The 9858-nt window shown below is 46.0% G+C and overlaps 1 protein-coding gene across 1 annotated transcript; it reads right to left on the bottom strand.

Moving 5' to 3' along the window:
* Positions 1-8014: 8014 nt before the first annotated feature.
* On the bottom strand, positions 8015-9069 carry nanos1 (nanos homolog 1). The gene has a single exon (XM_043700915.2). The coding sequence runs from the start codon at positions 8935-8937 to the stop codon at positions 8266-8268; it is 672 nt and encodes a 223-aa protein (XP_043556850.1). The 5' UTR covers positions 8938-9069; the 3' UTR covers positions 8015-8265.
* Between the last annotated feature and the right edge of the window lie 789 nt (positions 9070-9858).

The raw sequence follows: 9858 nt of genomic DNA on the forward strand, positions 1-9858 counted from the left end.
TATGGTCTGGCGATGGAGGAGTCCAAGGACCTGCATGTCCTTGGTGGAGTGGGAGGGGGAGTTGAAGTGTTGAGCCACGTTCTGAGTTCAGCCCTTGTGGTTGGAGGGTTCCTAGGTTCTGAGTTCATCTAATCAAACCCTAGCTTTCCAAATGTATCTTATCCCTCAGAACCTCCTCAGATGTTACATTTACTGGTCTATAGTTCCCAGGCTTTTCTTGGCAGCCCTTCTTGCACAACACTCGCTACTTTCCAAACTTCTGGGACCCCCCTGTAGCTAACAATGATGCAAAAATGTTCTAAATTGGGGCAAGGCGGATTTTGATGGAATTAGACAGGAGCTTGCTGTTTCTTCTCTAGCCTCTTGCAGTGTTCTTAGATATATCTGTTTAGGACCAAGAGATTTATCCACCTTCATACATTCTAATACATCCAACACCTCTTCTACTGTGACATGGACTGTCCCCCAAGATATCTCCACTAACCCCCCCAAGATATCTCCACTAACCCCCCCAAGATATCTCCACTAACCCCCCCAAGTTCTCAAGCCTTTATGTCTTTCTCCATGGGAAACACAGAGAAGAAATTCATTGAGGCCCTCGCCCATCTCCTGCGGTTCTACACATACGTATCCACTTTGGTCCTTGAGGGGCCCTATTGGCTCACTGGTTATTCTTTTTCCTTTAATATATTTAAAGAACCTCTTTGGATTCACCCTAATCTCTCAGCCAAGGCTACTTCGTGCCCCCTTTTCCACCATTCTCTTTTCCCTCTTCAGTAAACTCCTTTATTCCATTTGTACCTCCAGGCGTTCCCTTGATCCCAGCTACCTCTACCTGAGCCACACCTTCTCCTTTTTTCTGGTGAAAGTCTCAATTTCTCTAGTCATCCACTGTTCCCTATTCCAGCCAAACTTGCCCTTCCTCCCAGGAACATTTCGACCTTGTACTCTCGCTATCTCACTTTTAAAGGCCTCCCACTTGCCGGAGGTCCCTTTGCCTGCAAACAAACTACTCCAACCAACCCCTGCAAGTTCCTGTCTAATTCCATCAAAATTCGCCTTGCCCCAATTTAGAACTTGAACCTTTGGACTTTTTTTTATCCCTCTCTGTAACTATTCTACAATTAATAGAATTATGGTCACTGGTCCCAAAGTGCTCCCCCAAATTGGATGTGTAGTGGACAATGAAGAAGGTTAGAGTTAAGAGAGTGGTGCTGGAAAAGCACAGCAGGTCAGGCAGCACCTGAGGAGCAGGAAAATCGACATTTCGGGCAAAAGCCCTTCATCAGGAATCCTGATAAAGGGCTTTTGTCTGAAACGTCGATTCTCCTGCTCCTCGAATGCTGCTTGACCTGCTGTGCTTTTCCAGCACCACGTTCTTGACTCTAATCTCTAGCATCTGTAGTCCTCACTTTCACCTAGTGAAGAAGGTTACCTCAGACTACAACTGGATCTTGATCAGATGGGCTAATGTGCCAAAGAGTGGCAGATGGAGTTTAATTTCAATAAATATGAGGTGCTACATTTTGGAACAGCAAATCAGGACAGGACTTTATACACTTAATTGAATTGAATTTATTGTCGCGTGTACCGAGGCACAGTGAAAAGCTTTGTCTTGCGAGCGATACAGGCAGATCACAGAGTTAAGTAGCACAGATAGGTAAATAATAGGTAAACAGCGGCAAAAACAAAAACACAGGTACAGGTGAATGTTAAGAGTTTGTGAGTCCATTCAGTAGTCAGTATATTCTGCAAAGTGAATGAGACTCAGAGATTCAGCAAAGCAGTCTCATGGAGCATGGGATGGCTTGCTGTCCCTGTGTGTACAGTGTCTTTGAGTATAGGAGTTAGGACGTCATGTTGAGGTTGTGCAGGACGCTGGTGAGGCCTCTCCTGGAATAGTGTCCAGTTCTTGCCCTGTTATAGGAAGGATATTATTAAGCTGGAGAGAGTTACCAGGATGTTGCCAGGAATTAGGGGGTTTGAGTTGCAGGGAGAGGCTGGGTAGGCTGGGTTCTTTTTCACTGGAGCAAAGGAGGTTGAGGGGTGACTTTGTAGGGGTTCATAAAATCATGAGGGGAATAGATAGGGTGAACAGCAGGTGTCTTTTCCTTAGGACAAGGGATTTCAAGACTTTGGGAAATATTTTTAAGAGGAGAAAGATTTAAGAAGGACATTAGGGGCAATCTTTTTTACACAGGGTGTGGATCGTGTGTGGAATGAATTTCCAGAGGAAGTGGTGGATGTGGGTGCAGTTACACAATTTAAAAGACATTTGGATAAGTACGTGAATAAGAAAGGTTTGGAGGGATATGGACCAGGTGCAGGCAGGTGGGACTGGTTTAATTTGGGATTATGGTTAACATGGACTGGTTGGGCCGAAGGGTCTGGTTCTGTGCTGTATGACTCTATCACTATTTTGTTTGGCCCTGCTTCCTGAGGGAAAAGTGTTCACTCTACATATTCTCTTCCTTTCTATAAATTTAATAAAGCTGGCTTTATTTTTCTTTGCTCTGATTGTACTTATTTTCCCCCTTTTATCGTTTTTTTCGTTGACGCTTTGCTGGATTCCAAAACACACCCAATCACTGTTCTTCATAAAATGAGAAGCTTCTTCGTTTAACTTAACTTCCTGATCGAGCCATGGATTGATCTTTCTCACTGAGCTTTTGTTCTTCAATGGGATGTACATTTGTCGTGCACTTGAAATAATTCTTCAGGAGGTTTCCTACTATTTGGATATGGCCACAGATTGGAATCTACTCAGTTCATCAATCACAGGCATCACTCCCTTCATGCCTGAGTCATTGGCCTAACATAGAGCATAGAACATTATATACACATCGATGTTGTGCCGACCTGTGGAACCAATCTGAAGCCTATCTATCCAACACTATTCCATTTTCATCCATATGTTTCTCCAATGACCATTTAAATGCCTTTAAAGTTGGCGAGCCTACTACTGTTGAAGGCAGTGTGTTCCACTCCCCTACTACTCTCTGAGTAAAGAAACCATCTCTGACATCTGTCCTATAATCTATCGCCACTCCATTTAAAGCTATGGCCCCTCGTGCTAGACATTACCATCCAAGGGAAGAGGCTCTCACTGTCCACCCTATTATCTGATTACTAGATTACTTACAGTGTGGAAACAGGCCCTTCGGCCCAACAAGTCCACACCGCCCCGCCGAAGCGCAACCCACCCATACCCCTACATTTACCCCTTACCTAACACTACGGGCAATTTAGCATGGCCAATTCACCTGACCTGCGCATCTTTGGACTGTGGGAGGAAACCGGAGCACCCGGAGGAAACCCACGCAGACACGGGGAGAACGTGCAAACTCCACACAGTCAGTCGCCTGAGGCGGGAATTGAACCCAGGTCTCTGGTGCTGTGAGGCAGTAGTGCTAACCACTGTGCCACCGTGCCGCCCACTTATATGTTTCTTTGTTTAAGATTCTTGTTTGTGATTGTGATTAGAATACCTCACTTTCAAATTAACATGGGATTCATTGTATTGAGCACTAGTTCCCAATTGATTTTTTTCAGAGCAGGAGTAGACCATTCAGCCCCTCAAGCCTGTTCCACCATTCAGTGGCTGATCTGTGGCTTAACTCCATGTAACTGCCTTTGGCCCATATCCCTTCATACCTTTGCTTAACAAGAATTTATCTATTTAAGATTTAAAAAAGGACAACTGCCTTTTGTGGATGAGAATTCTAAACCTTTGTGTATAGAAGTTCTTCCTCACATCTCTCCTGAACACTCTGGCCCTAATTCTCAGACTATGTCTCCTAATTCTAGAATCCCCAATAAGTGGAAATAGTTTATCTTTGTCTACTCCTGTTAATATCTTGAAGACCTCGATCACAGAGAAACTGGCCTAATTTGTGTAATTTCTCCTTATAACTTAACTCCTGAAGTCCAGGTATCATTGTTGTAAAGCTGTGATGTACTCTCTCCAGAGGCCAGTCTAACCTTCCTAAGATGTAGTGTCCAGGTCTGCTCACTGTACCTCGGGTGGAGTGTATCTCGGGTTTCGTATGGCTGTGATATTACTAATAAAGGGCTGTCACATTACAAAGAACACAATCTAAAATAGTTTTACCTCCAGTCCACTCCACAAAATATTGATCCAGAAAACTCATGAAACTATTCAACAAATCTGTTTCTGGGCCATCTTTGCCAAAGCGATTGTTCACGCTCTAGAATTAAAGATCAAAGTTCTTCCCTGTTATTGGCTTTGTTACCAACACTGAAATTTTCTTTTAGTCAAACTTTTGCCACTGTCCTGAGGGAACCCGTAATCAACTGCCACTAATGTTTTCTGACTCCTATTGCAAGTTCAACCCCCCTCCCCAATTATACTGTGTCATGGTCTTCTAAGGTCATGTCCTTTCTCATAAATGTCCCCCTGTCCTTGGGGTGGTTCAGTGGTTAGCACTGCTGCCTCACAGCACCAGGGACCTTGGTTTGATTCCACGTGACTGTCTATGTGGAGTCTGCATGTTCTCCCCATGTATGTGTTGGTTTCTTCTGGGTGCTCCGGTTTCCTCCCACAGTCCAAAGATGTCTGGGTTAGCCAGGGGAAATGCAGGATTACAGAGATTGGGTGGGATTCTCTTCAGAGGTTTAGTGTGGACTTGATGGGCTGAATGGCCTGCTCCCACACCGTAGGGATTCTATGATTTTATCCTTTATTATCAGGGCCACCACAACTCCTTTGCCATTCAGTCTATCTTTTAGAAATATTGTTTCCCTTAACTTACACTCACACATCACTCTTATTACTGTTTTAGTATTATGCAGCATAACATCGGTGCTATCTAGTATATTGGTGGGGTTATACACAAGGGTTATACATAGCCCAAACCCAACAGATCATATATAATCGGAGTTTACACACCTGCAGTTGATATTCGATGAGATTCAGTACCACCACTCGCTCCTCTTCATGGTCCTTCAGTCCCTCGTGCTCTGGGGCTTATTTCTGTTGCAATTTAACATAATGAACTGAAAAATGGCACCTCTGCCAGTGCAACACTCCCTCAGTACCGTTCCTACCTAGATTTGATGTGCTCATGTATTTGGGTGAGACCCAAACCATTCAATCTCTGACTCTGAAAACGGAGAGCTCCCCTTGATCCCTGGCTGAGGGATTGGTACCTGTGTGAATCATTTGAAGTACATTTCACGGACCTGCAAATATATTCACACCCCTGTCCCCTTCTCTACTTCAAGCTGTTCAGCAATGCCTTATGATGTTAAAATCTGATGAAACATTATCTCAAAGGTTTCTCTCCACAGATGTAGCCAGACCAGCTGAGTTTCTCCAACAATTTGTTTTTGTTTCAGAACCTCTCAATTATTTGTTTAATTTAAAATTTGCATCCTTGTTGCACAAATTTCATCCAAGATCTCACTCATCCTGTCTCTCTACATAGCTCAGTGTGAACTCTCCCAACCCCAGCGTTCCTCCAATCCTTTGCAGTTCTGAGAGAGTGTGGCCCTCTTTGCGATTTATGTAGAGGTGGGTGGGGTGGAAGGTGAGGACCGGGGGGGAGGGGGGTTTGCGGTTGGAGGGGTGGGGGCTCGAGGGCGGAGATGCGGGAAGTGAATGAGAGGCACCGGAGGGCATCATCAACCAGGTGGGAGGGGAAATTACAGTCTCTAAAAGGAGGATGCCATCTGGTGTGTTCTGTGGTGGAACTGGTCCTCCTGGGAGCAGATACGGCGGAGGCAGAGGAATTGGGAATAAGGGATGGCATTTTTACAGGAGGCAGGTTAGGAGGAGGTGTAATCCAGGTAGCTGTGAGAGTCGGTGGGTTTGTAGAAGATGTCAGTGTTGAGTTGGTCACCGTTGATGGAGATGGAGAGGTCCAGGGAAGGGGAGGGAGGTGGCAGAGATGGTCCAGTTGAAGTTATCTTGACTTCTCCCAATCCTGTCAACTCATACATGCCTTATAAAGGACTTGACTGGCTGTAAAGCTGTTTGGGGTGTCTGGTGGCTGTGAAAGGGTGCTATACGAATGCAAGTATTTCTTCCTTACCATGTCAGACCGGTGAGGTCTGCCCTCAATTGCGTGGTGCGCATCTCAATTCAGACCCCAGGGGGAGCCATGTACTCAAGTATTGAGTGCAAAAAGATTTAAGAAGTCATCTCAATGATTCTTCAATATGCCATTTTATTACCTTCAGTAAACAATATCATTCTTTCTGTGCTGCAGCATACAGAAACAGTAACACCATTGTATAAATAAGAATTAAACTGGTACCTTAATCAAGATTTCTTTTGTAAAAAAAACTCTATGCAAAGAAAGGCCAACAATTTACAACACAAATTCAGAAAGAAAATAATTGTGAATTATATTTACAGAAACTTAAGTGCGAAATGAATTGCTTAAAAGCGGCATTCATTTTTAAATTTTTCCTGCAGCCGTAATGTGAAAAATACAGATTTCTTATATAAAATTCAAAAAAATATTATTACAAAACCTTTTAGAAATGGCAGTGTGTCATTTATAAACTGGTTATTTATTGAATCTGATATTTAATTTTTTTTGATAGAAATTTAATGCATCTCTCAAGCATTAATCTTTTGAGGTAGAGCCCTCTTTAAATCAGCATATGATCAAAATACTGAATATACATTACAGACAAGTTCTTATTTACATATAATTCTCTTACAACTTGTATAACTGCTTTGGTAAATAAAAGGAAAGACTCAATTTCATTGTGCAGTCCTGCAAGAATCATGTCTTCAGAACAATTCCCGACTGTTAAAATGTTACATTCACTATAAAGAAGGAAACTGCAATTGTTTTTTAAAAATATATTTGGATTAAGTGTTCAGACAGTACGCAACAAAGAGACGTTTGACTACTTATCCAACAATTTTTTTGTTTAAAATCGTGCTTGCATCTGAGAAAGACGACACAAAAAACAAATCCGCAGTCTTGCTTTAAGACAAGTTCATGAGACTGAATTGTCCACAAAAGGTTCTTTCTCCCCTCCCCACTACATAGTCCCAGCCAGACCCCAGCCCAAGTCCTGTCGTCCTCGTGTTCAAACCAAATCCTGTTTCTGTGTACCAATCTGTGATTTCGGGAACAAGAATAAAGATTGGAGCTATGGCAAAACAGACTCTAATCCCAAGTCTTCGTTGAGTTCCAAGATTATATGTCAGGGTGTGACTTTACAGTGCAGGTTAGAGACTTACCAAGTTGGAAATTGAATCACAAATGATATTAAATTCAAATGATATTAAATTCAAAAAGCTCTCCCAAAAAGATGCACTTTTGAAAATGTTCCAACCTTCCATTTCAGCCCAAGAATAGAAATCCTACTTTTGCCCTTTTTTAAAATTCTGGCCTGTGTCCAAAATTACATTCCTGAACAAAAAAAGCTCTTCACCAACCTAGCAACTCTGCAGAAAATTCCAAACAGTTTTCAGAGAGGGGTGGGGAGGGTGGAATTTGTCTTAAAATTTGTCAGTGACATTTTAAATGGGACAGGGGAAGAGGGTGAAATAAAGTGATGGATATCAATGGAACACCAAAATGTTTCTGTCCATTAACATAAATCTCGTTTTTCAGCACAAAAAAACACCACATTGCCTTATGTCAACAAGTAAAAGTTACCAGGGAGAAATGACCAGTTTCTTCTCTCATTCTGTCTTTGCCAAAACCTACCACATTTTGAAAGATGAAGACAATACGGTTTTTCTTCCCCCAAAATTCGATTCTTGATCCATAAAACGATGGGACCTTAAGAAATGTTTTTCAAGACCAGGTATTTACTTTCCTGAAACAAGGTTGAGTTTTGGGGGGAAAGGGAGGGAAGTGGGGATGTTGGAGATGAGGAGGTGGGGGTGGTGTTGGAGATAGGGGGGGAGAGTTGGAGATGGGGGTTAGGAGATGGGGGGGGTTGGAGATGGGGGGGCTTGGAGATGGGGGGTTGGAGATGGGGGGTTTGGAGAGGAAGGTTTGGAGGTTGGGGGGTCTAGGAGATGGGGAAGTTGGAGATGGGGGGTTTGGAGAGGAAGGTTTGGAGGTTGGGGGGTCTAGGAGATGGGGAGGTCGGAGATGGAGGGTTGGATATTGGGGGGGGGGTTTGGAGATGGAGGGTTGGAGGTGGGGGGTTTAGATGGGGAGGCTTGGAGATTGAGGGGGTTGAAGATGGAAGGTTTGGAAATTGGGAGGGGGGCGTCGGAAGTCTTAGGTCCCAAAAAGGTTCTGTTTCTCACGGAAGAAGGCTTCGAGTCTAGAAGATCTTGAGCCTCTTGCCCCCGCCGACCGCTCTGCCCCCCTTCAGCACCCTCTGGGGCGGCTGGTCTTTGGAGAGGGGGCAGTATTTGATGGTGTGAGCGTTGTCTCCGTTGGCGTGGCACAGGGGGCAAGTGTAGGCCCTCAGGATGGGGCAGGTGACCCTGCCGTCGGGGGTCTTCAGCACATGAGAGGAGTAGACATCATCGGGGGCGCCGTTGTTCCGGCAGAAGACACAGATCTTGGGCTCTTGCTTGGCCCGGCCGCCGCCGCTGCTGCTCCTCCTGAACCCCCTCCTCTCCAGCCCCAGCAGATCCAGGGGGGCAAAGGGGTCGAGGAGCAGCTCAGGCTCCTGGGGGGCTGGGAAGGGACGGACGGGGTCGAGCAGGGAGAAGGGGTCGTCCAGCTCCAGCCAGTTCCTGGACGCGTTGGGCGAGCAGCAGCAACAGCAATGCAGGGGTGCATCCCCGTCGGCGGCCAGGCAAGGGCAAGCAGGGTCCCTCAGCCCCAGAGTGGCCTTCAGCGACTCAGTGATGGAGTTGGGGGAGCGGCTCACATTCCTGCGGCTCTTCATCACCAGCGCGGACAAGCCCAGGTAGTCCGTCCAGAAGTTAAAGGTGTAATCGTAGGTGCCTCCAGGGCTCAGGTACTTGGAGTTCAACAAATCCATGGCGACCCTCAGGATGCCCCCAATCCCCTTCTCTCTTGGAGTTCAGGCTGGGGGAGAATGTCCCTGGGACCTCAGTGCACTGGCCCCCCTCTCTCTCTCTCTCTCTGTGTGTGTCCCCCCAGCTCTCAGGTCTGAATGAGCTTCTCTCTATGTGTGTGTGTGTATTTATAACGGGGTGGGGGATATATAGAGAGAGAGACAGAGAACAGCACTGCCTCTCACTACAGGGGGAGGAGCCATCCCAGCTCCTGAAAGATCTCACTGCATTCCTGCAGAGAGCCAGAGAGAGAGAGAGAGAGAGAGACAGAGAGGGAGAGTTGGAAAAGGTGCCACGGATCGGCCGCAGGAACCGAGCCGGAGTCTGAACCGCTGCTGTTGGGAAAGGGAAGGAAAGCAGGCCCTTCAGCCCATCCGTTCCGATGAACAGTCACCTAGACTCTCTCCCTGTCTCACATTCACACTCTCCCTCTCCATCTCTCTCCCCTCTCCCTCTATCACATTGACTCACTCTATTTCTCCCCCACCGTCTCTCACATTCTCACACTCCGTCTCTCTCCCCTCCCTCTCTCACACTCACCACTCTCCCTCTTTCTATCTCTCCCCGCTCTCTCTCACATTCACTCTCCCTCTCTCTCTCCCTCTCTCACATTCACACTCTCCCTCTCTCACCCTCTCCTTTCTCTCCCCATCTTCCTCTTCTACATTCACATTCTCCTTCTCTCACATTCACACACTCCCTCTCTCCCTCTCCACCCTGAATCGTCCTCTCTCACATTCACACTCTCCCTCTCCCCCTCCCTCTCTCATCTTCACACTCTCCCTCTCTCTCCCCCTCCCTCTCACATTCACACTCTCCCTCTCTGTCTCCCCCGTCCTCTCCCACATTCACACTCTCCTTCTCTCTCCCTCTCTCACATTCAC

The sequence above is a fragment of the Chiloscyllium plagiosum genome, unplaced genomic scaffold (assembly GCF_037043375.1).
Source record: "Chiloscyllium plagiosum isolate Xiang-an unplaced genomic scaffold, Cpla_swu_hap1 HiC_scaffold_1, whole genome shotgun sequence".
Lineage (NCBI taxonomy): Eukaryota > Metazoa > Chordata > Chondrichthyes > Orectolobiformes > Hemiscylliidae > Chiloscyllium > Chiloscyllium plagiosum.